General features: G+C 30.2%; 1 protein-coding gene across 10 annotated transcripts in view; it reads right to left on the bottom strand.

The window, feature by feature from the left end:
* LOC127070335 (papilin-like) overlaps positions 1 to 22,702 on the bottom strand; it is a 95,268-nt gene that overhangs the window by 56,332 nt on the left and 16,234 nt on the right. For 8 of the 10 annotated variants that reach the window (XR_007784471.1, XR_007784472.1, XR_007784473.1 and 5 more), the window contains exons 1-2: positions 20,744 to 21,637; positions 19,525 to 19,684 (exon numbers count right to left, since the gene is read on the bottom strand). Coding sequence is in view for 5 of the 10 variants with exons in the window: in XM_051008153.1 (XP_050864110.1) it covers positions 19,525 to 19,643 (119 nt within the window). In the remaining 5 variants the exon portion in view is untranslated. Of the gene's footprint in view, positions 1 to 19,524; positions 19,685 to 20,743; positions 21,638 to 22,702 lie in introns of those variants that run through there. The other 2 variants (XM_051008156.1, XM_051008155.1) reach the window with 1 other exon arrangement.

Here is a 22,702-nt window from a genome sequence, read left to right as displayed (position 1 = left end):
TAAGAGTATGTTTGTAAGTAATAAAAAATAAATAAAAGTAAATATTTTAAGAGGATATATGAATGTATATACGTAATGGAAAAAAAAATAATTATTTATGTATGTATATCCATGTAATAATAAAATATGTATGTGCGTGTATATAATAATAGAAACGGTCAGTACATTGACCAAGGGAAGAAGAAAATAACTAAAAACAAATTTTCAACAAATGAAATAGTTATATACTAAACATCATTGTAGTTATGTGTGTGTGATCACCCATTCGTCTCGTTTAATATTAGTATACTGAAACCTCTTTTCCTTCTAATAATACTCATTTCTCTTCGAAATGAGTACGTAGGAACATCCCATATGTATGTATTAACATATACATGTATATACATATACACACACACATATATATATAAATATATATATATATATATATATATATATATATATATATATATACACAGATATACATATATAGGTGTGCCAGACGGTAGCAACATATAGGTAATCTACGTCGAGTAATAGCAATCGACCACGCATGCGAACGCTTTGCTCGTTAATAACGCGTGTGGTCCAATCGTGTAGAACCGTAAACTATATGTAGATTCTTCGTTCTTGGTATATACACGTACACATATACACACATATATACATACACATACATTAACATACACATCGCAATCAACACGCGAAAACAAAATAGGTGATACGTCCTCGTCCTCCAATTTCTTATCTTTCTTTTCTCTCTCTCTTTTTCTCTCTTTCTCTCTCTTTCCTTCTCTTTTTCACTCTCACTCTCACTCTCACTCTCTCTCTTTTTTTCACGATGGTAAAACGAACTACCAACACGAAAAACACGCACGATCTACTTTACTGCACTCGTACGATAAGAAACAACGCGTAACCCATTTTTCTTACGAATATAATCTCACGTCGAGCATCTCTTTGCGTTACCAATCAAGATTAGTTCACAATAGTTACATTGTCTTGTTTCTATCCCTTTAGATTGCAACAGAATGAAAATCATTTATTACGTGTTTGTTCCCAGATAAAAAGACACGCGCACGAATCACACATACATATATATATATATATATATATATATATAGATAAATATTTAAGTACAACTTGTACAAGATACATATACATGTACACACACATATATATACATACACACACACATATATATATATATATGTATCACGTAATATATCTTGCACTCGTAGATCTAAAAACAGAAAAATAAAAAACAAAAAAAAGAAAAATAAACAGAAATTCTGATAAAAATATTTCAAGAAGAAAAAAAGAAAAAGAAACAAGACTGGAGGGACACCCGACTAATTTTGAGGATCGAAACTTTAAAGAATTATTTTTCTTTTTTTTTTTTTTTTTTTTTAAAATTAGCTCGTGACTTTTGTTGCGTTGGCGTGCGTTATCAACGTACGCTCAAGAGCATCGATTTAGCACTCGGAACGATGCTCGTTTACACTGCGTTAACGTTATGGCTCTCGGCGAGTAGGCGTTAACGACTTTACTTAGGCGCGGAATCGTAGTCTGACTCGAGCCTGGCGCCTCTCCTCTTTTCGACATCGTCTCGAGAACTTTGAATCCTTTCGTTGACGCGATATCGAAAGACTGCTGCAGATACCACCACACGAGTGCATCGGAAACGTGCTCGTGTGCTTATAAAACGTGATATTTATAAACTACACTTTTCGAAATTCGAATCTTTATCACTTTGATACATTTGAAAGAGTAGGTACTTAGATTATATCCATTAGTATCATGTTTCTAAACGTTTGCACTTTAAGTTAATTTTGTAATACGATTTGTCGATTAATCATGCGAAAACGATTAAACAAATATGTTATTAAACAAATATTATATAAATAGTTATTGTTTAAATTTCGTTTTTCTTCTTTTCTTTTATCTTTTTTTCTTTTTTTCATTAGTTCAAGAATATTTTGAAATAATTCTTGTTGTTAATAATCTAAAACAAAACAAGGCTCTTAATCATCTTATCAAAAAAATATAAGTTTATATATTACTTCGAACACTTTATATATTACGTTTGTAATTGAAAAAGATATTGTACTGACAAACGAAATGTAAGAATCAATCAGATTGATTTTAATCTGTTAATTTTAATTATAAAGGATAATTCTCAAATTTGATATTCTCCTATTTGAAATTCGTCATAGTAATAATATACATTTGTAAAAAGAATTTTCAATATGTATACTTGATTTATTAAAACAAGTATCGTATTACTCACTGATTACACGTACTTCGATTCTTTTCTTATTTATTTTCGAGTATACTACAAAATATCTCTTGTTATCTTTTCTTGTTATATCTCTTTCTATTATTTCTTATTATCTTTTTGCATTAAGCTTGTTCATCCAACCTTGGTTTCATAATGATTTAGGTTAACAATAGAAACCGGAGTAATCCTTGATGAACAATGTCTCATTTTAAAGACGAAAGTTTAATCTAGGACCACGTTTCTTTTTAAAATTTGAAAAAGCTTCATCTTTGTTAATAAATTGTTGTCGAAAAAAAATATCATTTTTTTAATACGATTTTTTCCAAAGAGAATAAAGCTCTTTAAAAATTGGAAAAAAATTGTTCGTTTTTGAGAAATGAGACCTTATTTTATTGATATAATTTTGTATTGTTAACCTAAATCATTTTAAAACCAAGGATGATAAACAATTTTAAATTGGATTTCCAAGCTTTAATTTGATTTCGTTTTATTATGAATCTCGTGATTCGATTGTATTTTCGTGCATTCCCTCTTATTACTTTTTTTGTTAAATGAAGTTTCATTTTAATTCATTTTACAAACCATAAAGTTTTCTCATTTAATCTAGATTCGTTTTAATTACTACGAATGTCGTAGTTTGATCTATCATCTCTTCGGTTTTATCTTCAAACGTATTAAATAAATCTCTTTTATTAACTTTTTCTTATCACATTGAGTTTTCATATTTATTTCGATTTCGTTTGATTATGTATTATATGTCGTTGTTCCGTCTTATATCGTTTTATTTCGTATTTTTGAATATATTATAGAATTTCTTTTTATTATCTTTTTATATATCGTAAAGTTTCGTTTAATCCACGAAAGTTTTACGATCTACGAATTTTAATGGGTACTATTAATGTCACAGTTTGATCTTTCATTTTCTCTGCTGTGATTTCGAACGTAGTAAACATTTTTTATTTCATAATGCTTATATAATTATAATATTATTTATATATAATTATATATTAATATTATACACACATATATATATATGTAAAATATATCATTTTTTGTTATAATAATATTTTCTCATAATTTTTTCCAAAGTATTATAATAACATTTTTTCTTAATCCATATCAATTATACTTGTAGATAGAATTCTATCTATAATCCGCAAAATATTTTATAAATTCTTATATTTACTATTATACCGATCAAAAATAATTGTTCTTTTTTTCTATCGTAACTTTTGTACGTTTCCATCTCACGTTTCAACGATAATTTTCAAAATAGTACAAAGTTTCGATCTCTACTGATGTCGATAACGTTTTCAAACATAATGAAGAGATCAATCATAATCGGTAAACAATAATGCGATGAATTTATATTACAAACTCTCTTGTAAATAATTCGAAATGAAAACTGTATTCATTGTTCTTACATTTCTGTCGATCTTTTAATTTCTTTTTTTTTTTTTGTTAACTTTGCAAATTATTCAAACAACAAAGACTTTTTATACCGTATTTATTTCAGAGAGAATTACTATTTCACGAAATTTTCTTTCGAATTGAATCGTGTACGAATACTTTCTACATTCACTGTACACAATTCCCTCTTATTAACTTTTGGAATCTCATGGAGTTTCGTTTAAATCCATTTTACAAACCATGGAGTTTTCTCATTTAATCTGGATTCATTTTAATATGAATGTCGCAATTTGATCTTCAATCTTTTCTGCTCTGATTTCGAACATATTACACATTCCTTACTGCACAATGCCTACGCTATTTAACATAACACAATTAGTCATAGAAATTCTTTGCAAAAATTCCAAAAATTTTCTGCTATGATCTCGAACATATTACACATTCTTTAATCCACAATGCCTATGTTATTTAACATAACACGATTAGTCATAGAAATTCTTTTCAAAAATTCAAAAAATTCTTTTTTTAATAATTCCCGTCAACTTTCAATCAATTTTCAAATACGTTCAGGAACGTTAGATTCGACGAACATTTTCAATAAATTTCGCATAACAGAAATAAAGAGACGGAAATATATCGTTCTGTCTTCCATCATCGCATTTTATTTTCCAACATATTACAGAATTTCTCCTTATTACCCCTCCCACTTTTGCATTACATAGAATTTCGTTGAAATCCATTTTGCAAACAATGGATTTTCCCCCATTTAATCAGGACTTGTCTGAGACGCTATAAATTTTATCTTTTATGCTACGATTTCGAACTCACCATGCATTTCTCACTCCACAATGCCTGCGTAAGTTAACGCGTACGAATTAGCCATGAAAATTCTTTGCAAAAACTCAACAAATTCATTATGAATAATTCTCGTCTCTTTCGTTCAATATTTTTCCCTCAAACTATTCAACAAGACTACAACAAGCCATTAACACCCGTCGTACGTTTTCAACAAGTATTCCATATTAACAAAAGTAAACAGAAGAGTAAAAGAAAAGAGCAAGAAGAGAAAGAAGAAGGAAAAAAAGAATATGAAAGGAAAGAGAGAAAAGAGGAAAAAAAGAGAACGAGGAAAAGAAGGAAAGAAGAAAAATGAAGGAAGAAAGAAAAAAGAAGGAAAAAAAGAAAGAGAAGGAAAACGCGAGGAAAATAATAAAGACGAAAACAAACAAAAAATCCAAATAAACCAACAAACCAACAAACAAACAAACAAACAAATAAAAGAAACAAGAAAAGAAAAAGCAAAAGAGAGAGAGAAGAGAAAAAAAGAAGAAGAAACGTCCGGATGAAATGGTAAAAGACGAAGATAAATCCGTAAGCGGTAAGCGTCGTCGCGTTGCTTCTTTTCATGTTGAAAGGGTCAGGAGGCGCTTTGTCCTCGCCGACGTAGATCGTTTCAAGAGGATTTCTCTCGTAGAGAAGCGTCCGTAGTATATACACACATAGTCCATCTCGGTTGGTTGCTTAGAAAAGAGAACGTCGCTCTCGTGCTCCTTCGTTCACCGATGATCCCGCTCTTTCGCGTAAAGCTTCGCTCATTCGGCATGCAGTCGTTGGGGTTATCGCGGGTGCGCGCGGACGTTGATGGAATACGCATCGTTTCGTACTTCTCGTACGCCAATGGATATCGTCGGCGAACTTCTCTTCTAAACTGTCAAGGTCCTCTCAGCGGGACTCTCTTCGTACCACATATGTATGTATATACATAACAAGCAAAAAGTGTACACATAGGGTATATATAAATATAGGTATGTATGTAAGTAAAAGTTATAGGCACACGTATATGTATATATATGTGTGTGTGTGTGTGTGTGTGTGTGGGAGAGGGGTAGGGGTGTGTAGGTAAGTATGTATGTATGTGTAGGTAGGTTATTTATGTAGGTTTATATATATATATAGGTAGGTAGGTAGGTAGATATGTAGATAGGTTATCTATGTAGGTGTATATATAGATAGGTAGATAGATAGATAGGTTATCTGTGTAGAAATATATATATGTATAAATTGTATATAGTTAGGTAGCTAGTAGATAGATTATCTACGTAGATATATATATATATATGTGTGTGTGTGAATATATATATATATGTATATAGGTATATATGTAGATACGTATACAAATATACGATGCAAACCGATGATCCTTCGAGGATCCTTCGAGGATCGATGCGTTTAATCGCGTGTCGTACGTACGTCCATCCAAGCTCGACGCGAACTTTGACGACTCTTATTTACTTTCCTTTCTTTTATTCTATTTCTCTTTCCTTTTTTATTTATTTTCTTCCTTCCTTCTCTCTCTCTTTCCTTCGTCGCCATCACCCGTCTCCAACTACCTTAAGAAAACCGACGTATCTTCCTAGCTGAAAAGATTTTCGAAAGGGAGTGGAAAGGGTAGTAAGAAAACGAGACGTTTAACGAGGTCGTATAGTTTCGAATGAAATTACACGTCTGTTTCTCTACGACGACTACAACGACGACGGGAATTAAAAAAAATAATACACACAAACACACATACACACGAAACAAATAAACAAACAAATAAACAAGAAAAGAAAGAAAATGAAATAAATAAAAAAAAAAAAAAAAAGAATTAAAATAACTTCGAGATCGTGGGAACGATTTATTATATGGATCTCTCTCGCTAATGATCGGTACTCATTCTATTGGACGCTACTACTAATCCAAGAAGTAACGACGATCGACTGGGAACACTTTCGTTTCCGTTTCAATGCCTTGGCCTTGATCGAAGTACCTCGTTAAATAGAAAGAGAAAGAGAAAGAGAGAGAGAGAGAGATAGAGGGAGGGACTAAGAGTAATACGATCTTAAATTTGCATTATACGTGAGATATAATCCGAAGGGAAAAGAGAGAGGTTGGTAAAATGAAAAAGGATAAATTCCGGGTTAATCGATAAATAAAGGTAAATAAGCGACAAGGCAAGCGAGTGGTGTAAGAAATGTGCTTGGTAATTACGTAGGTGTGTGTGTCCATGAAAGAAGATGTTAAAAGATATTCGAATTTTATCGCTTTAAATAGTGCCAATGATTTGCCTGAATTATCGTTTGTATTCATTTCTTAAGAATAATTTCTTATGCTTATAATCTCTTCTTTTCTTTTCTTTTCTTTTTTGTGTTTTTTTTCTTCTTTCTTTTAAATAGATATCTCTTTCTATTTATAATAATAATAATAATAATAATAATAATAATAATAATAATAATAATAATAATAATAATAATAATATATATATAATGTTTTTATAGTAAGAAAAATAGAAAAATGTGTGATAATAGAAATGTATGATAAATCTAATTCTAACTCTATATTTAATTCTATATATGTGTGTGTGTGTGTATAATATCTTTCAATAAAATTCATAAAACAAAGTTCAGTAAATTATATTAATGAAATTTCTATAATATACGAGAGAGAGAGAGAGAGAGAGAGAGAGAGCGAGAGAGAGAGAGAGAGAGAGAGAGAGAGAGAGAGAAAGAATAAAATTATCTTCAAAACTTTTATCTCTACAGATAATTTTTTTTTAACATACTTCTTGTTTTTTAATCATAAAAATTTAAATGTTTGAATGTATTTACAATATGAAAAGTAGATATTGTATAACAATACAAAAATAAATGTCTGACATTAATTCCATAACTTAATCCTAATTTTCTAATAAAATATCATAAGACAAAATTCAATATATCGATCTTGTTATTAAATTACAAAAAAAAAAAAAGAAAAAGTTTCTATAATATGCTCATAAGATTTAAGATAAAATTAAACATCTCTAAAAAATCATTTCTAACAAAACTTTATTCTAGCGAAAGTACAGTTTTCAAAGCGAAACTAGTTTTCAAACTTTATTTAAAACTAAACTATATTGAAATTATTTATATATATATAGAAATAAAAAAAATAAAAATAAAAAAAAAGCAAAATGCTGTACGATCCGAAACAAAACCAAGTATCTTCAAACTTTTATCTCTTCTTTTTTTTTCTCTCTTCCCCAACAAATCTCTAATTATCTCAACGTGATACGAGAAACCGTAAAACAATGAAGATAAATCGGATTTATTATTGGAAGCTAACTCTCATCGAATAATTCTTTCGAATGTCGATAGTACGGTAAAATGGAGAGAGAGAGAGGTGGAGAGTACGAAGAGAGAAGATAAAAACAAACGAAAAAACTCTTCTTTCGATTCGATGAGATCATTCCGACCTAAATTTAATTATCGTGGATAGGCACGTTTCGTATCCACGTTTATGTTTCAAAGAGAAGAGAGAGAGAGAGAGAGAGACAGACAGAAAAAGAGAGAGAGAGAGATTCTTTTGAAAATACCAGAAGGTGAAATTGGATCGTCGAGAAATTTCAGTGGAAATGTTACGCATTTCGTTGGAAACACGTTAACTCGAATAGTATTCTCTTTTATCTTTCAAAGGATGAATCGATGCGTATATAAAACGAATATTCCATCAGATTATTTCTTACAGATAGAACAACATATCTGATTTTCTAACGAAATGCATCCTAAATCGTATGGACGTACGAATCGTATTAATTATATCTAATACAATGTTTGTAGTAAAATAAAAGATAACGATAAAAATTGTTATTTAATTAACACGACCAATTGCCAATAAAATCTTGCATAAATCGATATATTTATGTGTTATCTTTTATAAATGTATTTTTTAGAAGTAAATATGTATGAGAAATTTGAGAATATTGAGTCTTATTTTTTATATTAGATTTTCTTACAATCTAATCTTATTAGAAAATATACTTTTGATTTTCGAAACGTCGTCAAAGAAATTCTACAAACGTTTTAAAAGATAGTTTGCAAAATTAATTGATGATTTCGACTCGATATTCAATATATTAATCTTTAATATAAATATTATAATGCAAATTAAAATATGAATGTTGTAATGTCAATTCTCAGACCGTATTCAACGTATTGATTATTAATATAAATATCGTAATATATGAATGTATGAACTATACCGAATTTATCTTTACGATATGACGAAAGACAACGATGAAAATTTATGTTTAATTAACATAGTTAAATGTTAATAAAATCTTACATAAATCGATATTTATCTAATATCATTATTAAAAAATTAAAAATATTGATTTTTAATATAAATATTATAATATATTTATAAATATTTAATCTAAATATTACAACGTATAAATATAAAAATGTATAATATAATTTGCTGAACATTACAATGTATAAATATCAAATTCAAACTTGTAATAACAAAAGACAAAAATAAAATTTATCATTAATTAATACGTTAAGTTACAAAAACACTTTTACATAAATCGATATATTCATCTTATCTTCAACACGTAACTTTTTCTAGATAAAACATAAAGGAAAATTTATTATCACGTTTCCTTTTAAATTAGACTTCACTGTTATTAGAGAGCATATTTATATTATATCAACTATCGCATAAAATGGATCTTAAAAACGTTTCAAATAAAATCATGGTCGAGCCATGATTTCGATAAAACAAAATTAATAACAAGAACCGTATGATTAACAAGATTTTTTTCCACGATCTTACGAAATCCTACTTTCTCATCGAGTCATTAATTATTTCAACGAATCATAAGATCCGATAGATAGCTTGACTAACACATACATAAGTAAATGTACCAGTTTAAAACAACATCCTCGAGTAACCTCTTGAATATTAATATCTAACGAACAGAGACAGAGAGAAAGAGACAGAGATAGACAGAAAGAGAAAGAGAAAGAGAAAGAAAGAGAGAGAGAGAGAAAAGAAAAAAAAATCTAATAAAATAGAACTAATATCGGACATTGATTAGTTCGAACAGACATACACGTTCGACTTTAATATGCTGCTCTTTGAAAGAGAAGGATAGAGAGAGAAGAAGAGAGAGAGAGAAAGAGAGATAGAAAACAAGAAAAATTAATTCTTCTTAAAAAGGACTATGCAGTTACATGGTTCATACGTATCGTGTATGTACTTGTCGTGAGTGAGAGGGCGAGAATGACTACGGCCCTCAGCTTCGTTCGACTTATGAATAGTATTCGTTGTATGTAAGCGAGACGCAAGCACGTTTATTGCGCGTTCCTCGGCAATTCTATCTTTGCTTCCGAAGAGATCTTAAAAGTGAGAGAGAGAGAGAGAGAGAGAGAGAGAGAGAGAGAGAGAGAGAGAGAGAGAGAGAGAAGAGAGTAAGAGAGAGAGAGAGAGAGAGAGAACATGTTCTCGCTTCTTCTCGATAGGTTCGAACTAAATAGGGCAGATCGAAGTACCCCTCGTTCTCGCTTCAAGTACTACAAGCGACCCGTAATTACCAATTACTACAAGTTCAAACTCTTTTCTTTTCTTTCGTTAACATGTTGAATACCATCGCGGGAGGTCATCGAGTGTCCGGCAATCAATTTTTATAAAAATGATTTATCTCGATCTTTCTTCTTCTTCTTCCTTTCTCTTCGTTTCTCTTCTTTTAAGATTTCTGTTATTATTAAATATTTATAGATATATTACGATGTTTATATTAAAAATCAATAGGTTGAATATCGAGCGAGAATCGATAGTTATAGAAAAATTTCTTTCTTGTTTAATTTTTTTTTTTAATAAGATTAAATAAGATTAGAAATAAATGTTGAATACCATCGCGGGAGATCATCGAGTGTCCGGCAATCAATTTTTATAAAAATGATTTATCTCGATCTTTCTTCTTTTTCTTCGTTTCTCTTTGTTTCTCTTCTTTTAAGATTTCTGTTATTATTAAATATTTATAGATTTATTACGATGTTTATATTAAAAATCAATAGGTTGAATATCGAGCGAGAATCGATAGTTATAGAAAAATTTCTTTTGAAACATTTCTAAGATTTTTTTCTTGTTTCATTTTTTTTTTTTTTAATAAGATTAAATAGTGATATAAATAATATGACACGAGCATAAATTGAAGATTTCTATTTTTATTCGATTATTACGTAATTACGTTTTGAATTATTGAGGCTTCTTGAATTATCGTTTTTTCTTGCGTTCTCTTTTTCTTTTTTTTTCTTTTTTGTTTTCTTTAATAGATATCTCGTTATCATTTGTAAGGTCTGAAAGATCAATATACTTTCTAATAAGTGTAAATGATTTAATGGTGGAACCGATGAGAATATGTTTTTTCGTTTTTCGCATACATCTTTTATGTTATTACATTAAGTATATAAATATGATTTATAGAGAAATTAGTTTGGTAATTAACGCGTTAACGATTCTTTGCTATCCGTTTTCAAACTAGATTGCTTTTTCATTTCTTCTTATTTTTCTTTCTTTTTTCTTTTTTTTTTTTTTTGGTTTATATACACGATACAATTAGCATAGGTTTGAAAATATGCGATAATTAAGAGATTTCTCGTTGAATATAATTATTAAAGATCCGAGTTAAAACTACGTAGCGTAATGGTTGTGGATTTTTATTAAACCGGATCGTGCACTTTTAAAGATTTCTTTCGTAACATTTATTACATTAATAATATACTTTCCATAACAAAATTAACGATCTAATGTAAAAACTATAACAATAAATTCTTTGATAACTTTTATATACGAATAATTAGATGAGTATATCGAATTTGTATATAATTAGTTTGATAATTAACAAGTTAATTATTCCTTGTTATTTGTTTTCAAACTAGATTGTTTTTACGTTATACATGATGCAATTAACATAGATTTTAAAATATATGATAATTAAAATGAATATGCGTGAAAAAAGATAGAGATAAAGAGAGAAAGACAGAGAGAGAGAGAGAGAGAGACTTTTCATAAAATAAAATTATGAAAGATTCGAGTTAAACTATTTAACCTAATGATTCGATTTTTTTATTCGTCGATAATCAAATTCATAGAAAAAAGTGTCGTTTCTTAAGACCGGTCGTATATATGTAAAATTTATTTAACGCCTGTAATATTTATAAGATCAAAAATATACTTCTCAATAAGAGAGAAAAGTTTAACATGAAAACGATGAGAATGAATTCTTTTGTATCTTTTACGTACAAGAAGTTAAATAATTAAAATCGATGCTTACTTTGATAATCATCGTGTTAATGATCCTTTCAAACTTTTTTTATGTTGATATCTTTTTTGTTATGTTAACGACGATGGAATTAGCATAGATTTGAAAATGTCCGATAATTAAGATAAAAGTACGTAAGATATTTCTCGTTGAGAATAAAATTATCAAAGATTCGGGTTAAACCGTGTAATCTAACGATTCGAATTTTTATTCGTCGATAATCGAACTCATAAAAAAAAAGAAAAGAAAATGTCATTTCTTAAGACCGGTCGTACATATTTAAAATTTCTTAGAAGGTCGTAACATTTATAAAATCAAAAATATATTTCCCAACAATAGTAAAGTGAGGACGATGAAAATGAATTCTTTCGTATGTTTTATATAACAAAAAAATAAAAAATGTTAGATAATTAAAATCGATAGCTACTTCGATTCTTTAGCATTTCTTTTCAAACCTTTTTTATGACGATATCATTTTTGTTATGTTAACGACGATGGAATTAGCATAGATTTGAAAACGTCTGATAATTAAGATAAAAGTACGTAAGGTATTTCTCGTTGAGAATAAAATTATCAAAGATTCGGGTTAAACCGTGTAACTTAATGATTCGAATTTTTATTCGTCGATAATCGAACTCGGATTAAAAAAAAAAAAAAAAAAAAAAACGAAATAAAGAAAAAAAAATAGAAAAAATTGTCGTTTCTTAAGACCGGTCGTGTATTGGTGTCGGGTGGCTCGTTTCTTATAGCAAACACGAACGACGACTTCTCACTTACGTTTATCCGACGCGAACCAGACTGTAACCGAGATAAGAGTAATTATCGTGTAACACGACGTTAAAACGTACATAGGTATACACTTCTACTTGGACGACAACGACGACGACAACGACGACGACAACGACGTCGACAACGACGTCGACGACTTGGCAGCGACACACGATTTGAATTCTTACCCGTTTCGCTAGATAATTCCATTAGGATAATCAATGGTCACGGTTCCAAGAGCAATAACGAACATTTTCTTCACGATAAAAAAAATAAATAAAGCTGGGACTATCGGTTTCAAAATTGTTCTTTTATAATTCGATTCACATAGGAATTAACGATATCTTTAACGAAAACGTAATATCGAAGGAAAACTAAAAAAGATTTTTAAATCGAAGATAAAAGTTGAAACGTTTCGACGATTGTAATCATTTATTTCTTTTATTTTGTCGATTTCTTTAACGAATTGATGTTTATAGATTTATAATCGGAAGGGAAAAGTAAAGTTTTATAACTCAATTTTTGATTAATGTAAAGAGAAAAAAGAAAAGAAAGAAAAATTATATGATAAGTAAGTTATAGTATAATCGGAAACTGTAGTAACAATTAGTATACTTATTTAACGATTTATAATTCATATTTGAACGAATTAAAATTTGCAGAACGATAAGAATATTAATTTATTAATAAGTTAATCGATTTACTTGTATGAAGAAAAAGATGTTAAGTGATATGAAACCTGTAATACTAGATTATACTAGAATATTGAGCTTGTAATTAATATTTAAACAAATTAAAATTATTGAATATAATGAAAAGAATAATCATCTATGTTCTAAACTTTTGTTTGTCTATAAAAAAAAAAGAAAAAACAAAGTTGAAACATAAAAACTATAGTATATAACAATATAAAATATTCAGTATAAAACATATTAATCTTTCTTGGGATATGAACCAATTATTAACTTTGCCACAATAACATAAAAACAAACTCTCGTTTATTATTAGAAAAATCACGAATAAAGCGTAATCCGTGTATACTTCTTCATTTCTTTTCTATTTGTTTTCTTTCTTTTTTTTTTCCTTTTTAATATTAACCCTCCTACATTTTTCAATAAAAACTAACAAACAGATCGATACATCGATAATGACATTAAAAACCATAGAGATATATCCATACCTCCAGCAATTATTTACGTTCCTATCTAAAGCTAAGAGTAAAACATCAAATGTATACACAGAGATAGATAAAAGAGTTAAAAAGTTCAATATATGTAGAAGCAACTACTATTATACGGAGAGAAAATGGAGGATAAAAGCTAGGGAAATAACGGAGGAGAAAAAATAAAGTATACGTAAGTGAGTGAGTGAGACAGAGATAAAAAAAGAGAGAGAGAAAAAGAGACAGGTAAAAAGAGACAGACAGAGACAGACAAAGAGAGAGAGAGAGAGAGAGAGAGAGAGAGAGAGAGAGAGAGAGAGAGGGAGAAAGAGACAGGCAAAGAGAGAGAGAGAAAGAGACAGGCAAAGAGAGAGAGAGAAAGAGAGAGAGAAAGAGAGAGAAAGAGACAGGCAAAGAGAGAGAGAGAGAGAGAGAGAAAGAGAGATAGAGGAAAGCGTGCAAACGCATAGAAATGGATTTTTCGGCTCGGCCGAGCGCATTTCACGGCCGGTGAAGATCAAAGTTGGAGGCACGTTGCCGCGTGCCAACTGCTCTCGTGTATCCTGACACGTAGGTAACGCGTTTCGAGGTGAGTTGCGAGACTTAATGGACGGAGCGCGCGCGCGGAACGACGTTTATTCGCGCTTCGTTCATGCTTTCGTTCTGTCTCTTTCTCTCTCTCTTTCTGTGTTTCTCTCTTTCACTTCTCGTTTGCTTTGCTGGGAGAGAGAGAGAGAGAGAGAGAGAGAGAGAGAGAGACGGTCTCTAACGCCCACGCTTGCTTCTTCTTTCTCCATCTCTCTTTCTCTCTATTTATTTCTTTCTCTCTCTTTCTATTTCTCTTTTTCTCTGTCTCTTTCTATCACGTTCTCTTTCTCTTTTCCTCCTTACTCTACTCCGTCTCTTTTTCTTTCTCTTTCTCTTCTCTATTTGTCTCTCTCTCTTTATCCCCTTCTCTCACGTTCTCCTTTCCTTTCTCTCTTTCTTTCTCTCGCGCTCTCCTTTTCTCTTTCTCTTTTACTCTCTTTTTCTTCTTCTTCTTCTTCTTCTTCTTCTTCTCTTTCTCTCTCTCTTTTTTCTCTCCCATCCCGCGATCTTGGTTCGCGGCTCGTAAATAATCGACATTAATCGTCGCCTCGTTACATGTCGGTTATTATCGGCTCGCGCCAGCCGGCTTCCCTTTGCCAAGGATTATCGTACCAATGAGAGAATGTATGTGTTTGTGTGTGTGTGTGTGTGTGAGAAAGAGAGAGAGAGAGAGAGAAAGGGAGAGAAAGAAGAAAAGATTTTCGATGGAGGATAAAGACGAGATAAAACGGTTTCCCTCTTAATCCCGATCTTTCCTTTATTATTTTCAAATGTTCCAATGAGAAAAAATAAAATAAAACAAAAAAAAAAAGAAAAAGAAAAAAGGGCAAGTCATTAATTTGTCAGGAATAGGTCATACGAAATACTTGAATCTTTTCAAAGCGAATTCTTCGGCCGATGCTGAAGAAATTAGAGAGTTATTAAAGTTCTATGAGAGATTAAAAAATAATCGTAAGATCTCTATTTCTGTCTAAAGTAGAAAGATGATTGCAGCAGAATCAGCATTCTTAACTCGCCCAGAGGAAAACTTCGTATTTTCACTTTTTTGATTTTCTAATTAGTTTTAATTCCATCGTATTATATTAAAAAGAATAAATAATGGAATGTTGAATATTGAATTATAATATTAAATTTCATAAAAATATACTTGCTATGGAGTATAGTATATATATATTCAGAAAGAGAGAGAGAGAGAGTGTGTGTGTAAGTAGTATATGTATAAGTAGTATATGTATATATAAATGTATAACATCTATAAATTAAATATATTATTGTGTGTATGTGTATATATATATATATATATATATATATATATATTTATATGTACTAATTTGTTTTAAATATATATTTTGAATTGCATAAAGGTACCATATACACATTTATATATATATCCACGACATATTTATTTGAGTGTCGCTACCAGTGACGTTATAGCGTAAATACGAGAAATATAAATAAACGGAAAACTGAATATCGGTCACCGTTGATCGTATAATACAAAAACTGTACTAAATACTAAGTACACATATACACATAAGTATGTGTATATATAGATATATAAGTATACACATACTCATTACGACAAATGTGTTAAAAAAAGAGCGTATAAGCATATGGATACATACGTATAAGTATTTATACACACACACACACACACACACACACACACACACACACACACACACACACACACATTCATAAACACATATATCTATACTTTAATGGCGATAAATGTGTTAAAAGAACGATGCACGAGTTCACACTTATCGGTCACGATGCATGACGTTGATAGGTTTAAATCCAAAAGAATTTGAAAGGCGTTGCACATATTACATATATATATATATATATATATATATATATATATATACACATATATATACGTCAAAAATAAAACGCACAACGATCGTTCGTGCAAAGGCAATGATCGATCGAATGGCAATGATCGATCGTTTGCTACCGAACGCGTCCTGCCCTTCGATGATGATCGATGTTGAAATATATTATAAATGTTTAACATAAAAACATTCCAACTATCTTCTCCCATAATAAATGTTTAACGATTAAATAATTTATTGATTGACGATACATAACTACATATTTGGCTAATGAAAGTATACAAATTTTATTGGTAGTAGTAGATATCGATATTATGTGTGTAAAGTAGCTTGGGAACGGAAACTTGCTTCGCTGCGTTGCTACGATTTTAATTTCGAATAGTCGTTCGTCCAATAAGAACACATTCTCTCTCTCTCTCTCTCTCTCTCTCTCTCTTTCTCCCTCTCACATATTTTTTATTACTAGGATTAGTAACGAAGTGGGACGATTTATGTTCGAGATTATCGTCCGACGCGACGGGGAGCTTTGCAACGAATTCCGTTCGTCGTTTACTATGTACGATTTGCGTACATGCACAAAAAAAAATATACACATACACATGCACATGTATAAACACATATGTACATATGTAAGCATATGTATGTGATATACAAAGAATGTTTATTGCGACCAAATGCGACGATTTTCTGTATCTTTTTTCTCGATTAATAGGAAAAACTTATTAGAGACTCGATATACATTTTTAACCTCCTTATCACGGCAATCCCTGGTATTAGTAATGCTGCTAAAATGCATTTATCTTGTTTTATTTTTATTTTGTTGTTTTTGTATCTATTATCTATTAGTAGCTATTTGTATATATTTAGTATCTATTATTATTATTATTATTATCGTTATATGTCTTTGGCACTTTAGAATTTGCAAAATTTGTTTTATGGTTGATACGGAGAATATGACTGAATATTATTAAAATGATAAGAAGTTTAATGTGTCTTATGAAAATTATCTAATCTTTTTTGAGTATGTTAGAATTCACAAAATAGTTTGAAAGTATATTATAACGTTTTAATATATTGTAATATTTGATAAAAAAGTATATATATATATATATATATATATATATAAAGTATATAAAATATTCTCATATATAATATAATCTACCGATAATATATATGTTATGTACATACATAATACGTATATAATATTCTTCAATTGAGATAAGAGTTAACCGATGATTCATCGATTATGGATCTTTCATAAGTATGGCAACGTAGATATAAAAAAGAAAAAAGAAAAGAAAAGAAAAGAAAGAAAGAAAGAAAAATACAAAGAAATCGATCGATGGATGACATAGGAAGACTATACTCAAAGAATGAACTCTTCTGAGGATATCGAAGCTAGAGAGAATGGCTTTCTTTTGTAGGAAACTCGAGAGAGACGGTCGTCGATCGAATTACAGAAGCGACGGTACTCCGATGACCGAACGAAATCATCTCCTGTAAGAGACAGAGAGATAGACAGAAAGGGACAGAGAGAGAGAGAGAGAGAGAGAAAGACAGAGAAAAAGAGAGAAAAAGAAGGAGAGAAAAAAGAGAGAAAAGAGTAAGGAGAGAAAGAGAGAGAGAGAGAGAGAGAGAATAAAAGAGAAGGAAAGAGAGAGAAAAAGAGTAAAAAGAGTGAAAGAGAGAAAGAATAAAAAGAGGGAGAGAGAAAGAGAGATAAAGAGAGAGAGAGAGAGAGAAAGATAAGAGAGAGATAAAGAGAAAGAGAGAGTAAAAAGAAAGAGAAAAAGAAAAAGAGAGAGATATAAAGACAGAGAGAGAGAGAGAGGGAACAAAAGAAAAAGAGAGAGAGAGAGAGAGAACAGAAGAAAAAGAGAGAGAGAAAGAGAGGATGAGGAGAGAGAGAATATAGGGAAAGAAAAGAGTGATAAAAAGAGAGAAAGAGAGAGAGAGAGATGAGGAGAGAAAGAAAGAGAGTAAAGAGAGAGAAAAGTAGAAAGAGATAAAGAGAGAGAGAGAGAGAGAGAGAGAGAGAGAGAGAGAGAGAGAGAGAGAGAGAGAGAGAGAGAGAGAGAGCATACGTAAAGAAATATATAAATATATACGTAGAGCTTTTATACGCCATGGAAAATACGCGCTCGCGCGCTCCTTGTCCGATCCGGTAATCGAAACCGGTAATTATGCGTCGACATTGGCATGCGCCCCCTGTGTGCCGCGAATCTCGAAGAGTAAGAGAAGGGATGATGGGAGGATGGAGGGGAGGTAGGGATAACAAGAGAATCTCTGCCCGAAGCATCGAAAGTAACGAGGGCAAGGATTGATGTCCCGTTCGTTCTTTCGTTCTTTCGTTCGTTCGTTCTTTCGTTCGTTCGTTCTTTCTTTCGTTCTTTCTTTCTTTCGTTCTTTCTTTCTTTCTTTCTTTCTTCTTTCTTCTTCTTCTTCTTCCGTTCGCAAGCAACATTCGAGAATTATTACGAGGTGTCCGTATTAAAATAAACTGCCGCTGTACAACCGTTGGAAAATATCCTCGTTAAAACGAAGAGTTATCGGAGTATCGCATCTCCCAAGGAGAAACTCTTCTCTTTTGTACGTATGTATGTATGTACTAAGTAGGTATATGTATATAATATACATGTACGTATATATAGTATTCAATATAATCAGTAGAGTATATATTTGTATAGTATGATATTTATATGTACGTAGAGTACGTATATATATATGTGTGTATGTATTGTATTGTATATATACATATATACGCAATATATGGATATATATTAGATAATATGTACAGTATGTACGTAATAGTATTCAATATAATCTATAAAGTATATATTTATATAATATGATATTTATATGTATATGTATGTGTATTATATTGTATATTCATATATATACAATATATACATATATAATATATTATATAATATATACAGTATGTACAGTGTATATGTATACAGTAATACAAACAAGTATACTAAACATACTAAGTATACAGCATACAGTATAATCAGTATAATCTATATGCATACCAAGTATGCTAAGTATATAGTATGAAAAAAGATGTGTATATATATCCAAGGATGAAGTGTCGAAATTAAAAATAGAATCTATAAGAAATATATTTACTACGACCAATTTGTAATATCCTACATTTTATGTAAAATATGAAAGAATTTTATCGAAGAAAATAGGCAAATAAATCAATTCGTTATCGATAAAGTTAGATGGTTCACCTTATATACTCGTATATCATGTGTAAGTAGGTATATATAATCAACGAGCCTCATCGATTTTGACATGGACGACATTATTGAACGATGGATGAGTAAGAAAGAGATATAGCTGGATTAAGGATGCAATGACTTACCGAAAATCGATTACGGTCATCCTGAATCGCCACGCGAATCGTCGTCTGATTTGTCTCGCGACTTCGACGGAGGTCCACGATGATGACGCGACATTTCTCGATTTTCGTGAACGATCCATGAAGAAGTCACTTTTCTTTGGCTCAGGCCATTCTAACAGAGCTGAAATAAAATTTAGACGATTACATTAGAGTTGTTCGAATTATTGAAAATTAAAATGATAATAATTATGCAATTTCTTCTCTCGAAAAATTCGAGAATGAAATCAAACAAATTGTTCAATTATAAAGAGACATTGAAAAGTGAAACGAAACGGATCATGCAATTTTTGAAAAAAATTCGATAACAAAATCGTACCGAATTATCCAAGGTTTTTTTTTTTTTTTTTTACAAAAATTGAAGAATAAAGCGAAAGAAATTATCGAAGTTATCAGCCAATTGGAAAATGAGATGTAAAAATTATTTATCAAATTTGTAAGGGACGTACAAATAAAAATAAAAATAAAGATAAATGAAAAAAAGAAGAAGAAAAAAAGAAAAAAAGAAAAACGAATCGCGATACATCTCTGTCACTTTTGCTGAATATCATTATTTACACTAAAATGTGTGTCATAACTAACAATAAAATCCCTTGCATAAGCGTTCCTCTTAATCGAGTTCAATGTAAAGAAAAAGAAAACAGATGGAAATGAAGGACAACGTGTGTGACAGGGCACACTAACATCTCCTGTATAAACAGCTGTGAAGAATGAGATCACAAATAGAGAGAGAGAGAGAGAGAGAGAGAGAGAGACAGTAGTTTCTCCATTTCCATAATTTTATGAACTAATAAGAAATTGTTTAGAACGATTAAAGACACGCAAGAGAGAATAAGATCATGATCTCTCTTAAGTAAATGCAAGAAACTATTAATCAATACATTCTAATACTATTTATTATTATATATTGATACTTTACGATTATATATTTATATTTTACATATAAATATATTATACATTTACTATTAATTATATATTTAAATAACTAATTATCTCTCACTCACAGAATATTTGTATTACGAATTATATTATTTGTTGACAACTAAAATAAAAACTCGAAAAGAAAATTTCCTTTCTTCTTGCGTAGACACAAAACAAAAATATCTCTTAACCGCACACGATGAATGATAATCAATATACGTCACTGTAACATTTTAATCAAACTGATGGAAACTTTGATTACCTTAAGAAAATCGCTCTCCTCTGCGATCTCTCTTCTTTCTCTTCTCTCTCTCGTTCTCTCTTCTTCTTCTTCTTCTTCTTCTTCTCTTCCTATTCGTTTCACGATCGTTCGAAAGGAAAGAGAATGCGGAAGACGATGAAGAACGTTGGCGTCCGTAACGATTTTCCCGCGCACGAGCACGTTTCAAAAGGGCCAAAGTAACAGCAACAGCAGCAGCAGCAGCAACATGAACGTATTCTCGTCTCTTATAATCCCATTCAGAGAACAGCCGAAGAAAAAGAAGAAGAAGAAGAAGAAGAAGAAAAAAAGGAAGACGAAGAAGAAAGAGAAGGGAAGGAAGTGGAGGCGTCAAAGATTAGAACAGCAGGTGGATTTAGAAATACACATAAAAACACGTGACACACATATTTCGCAAAGAAAATTAAAGAGAGAGAAAGAAAGAGAGAGAGAGAGGGACAGAGAGAGAGAAAGAATTTTGATAATCGTAATAATAAAAAAAAAAAAAATAAATAAATAAATAAAATAAAATTAATAATATCAATAATAATAACGACGATGACGATGATAATAAATGAGAGGAAAAAAATTTCACCGATACTATTTCTAAGAATTACGAAGGAATGAAACGGAAAAATGAAAAAAGAGAGAAACGTGAAAAAATAGGAAAACTTTTCGTAATTGAATTCGTTCGAACGGTGATAAGAAAAGAAAAGGAAAAAAAGCTATCGTTTTTTTTCTCCTTCTTTCTTTCTTTCTTTCTTTCTTTCTTTCTTTCTTCCTTCCTTTCTTTCTTTCTTCCTTCCTTGCTTCCTTCGTTCGTTCGTTCGCGCGCGTTTGAACTTTGCGATCGGAAGTGCGGTGTGTGTGCGCGCACGTATGTACGCCGCCGCGACAGGAATGATAGTGAGTAAAGTGGGAGAGCCTGCGGGAAATATATAGGCCGCAGGGTAACATTCGATAGGTGGTGGGGATAGGAGGTGGGAGCGAAAGGTGGGTGGAAGGGGGTCACTCTGCGCTCATCCCTCGCGTGCGTATGCGCAAGTAAAATAAGTAAGTAAGTAAGTAAGTAAGTAAGTAAGTAAGTACTTATTCCATGGAAATATTCATTCCACATTATCGATAATTATTTATTTATGTTATCATTTATATAATTATTCCTTTAGGCTCGTAGACGTACTATGTATGTATAATATACATATATATATATATATATATGTGTGTGTGTGTTTTTATGTAAATAGAAAAAGAAAAGAATGAAAGTTTAAATAGAGTAATATATGAAGAGTTATATATATTTTTATATATATATATTCTATATATGTACTTATGTATATGTATAGATAGATATATCGAATACGTATTATTTGTTATATCGTTATTAATTTAATATGTATATTTATATTGTTTCTTTCTTCGTATCATTTATGCATATATATAATACATATACAAGAGCAAAGATATAATAAAATATGATTATATAAATTATATAATAAAACAATACGTACAATCATATGATAAAGTCGAAAAAAATTATTAATAAATAAATTCAATATATCTCTTTTTATATATTGTTTTTTGTCTCATTTTTACTATATTATTGAATAAAAATTATTAATAAATTATTTCGATATTTGTGGAATTAAATGTATTTTGTTTATTCATAGATATTTATATAAACGAGAAAATAAACGAATAAAATTGATATACTACATGTAACATATCAAATAATAAATCATGATTTATTGGATTGGTCAAATTAATCATTGTAGAAAATTTCAATATAAAATAAACTAGTGTTGTTTATTTAGATATAATATAAAATGGAAATTTTTTTCAATAAAACGATAATGATATAATATTGATTTTTATTTAGATGTATGTTGTCTTAATTTAAAAATAAGACAATAAATATTCTTAATAAAAAAAAACAAAAAAAAATACTTTGTAGTGTTATTCATT

The sequence above is a fragment of the Vespula vulgaris genome, chromosome 18, assembly GCF_905475345.1.
Source record: "Vespula vulgaris chromosome 18, iyVesVulg1.1, whole genome shotgun sequence".
Taxonomy (NCBI): domain Eukaryota; kingdom Metazoa; phylum Arthropoda; class Insecta; order Hymenoptera; family Vespidae; genus Vespula; species Vespula vulgaris.
Note: the sequence above shows the minus strand (reverse complement) of the source record. Positions and strands in the feature narration are given on the sequence as shown.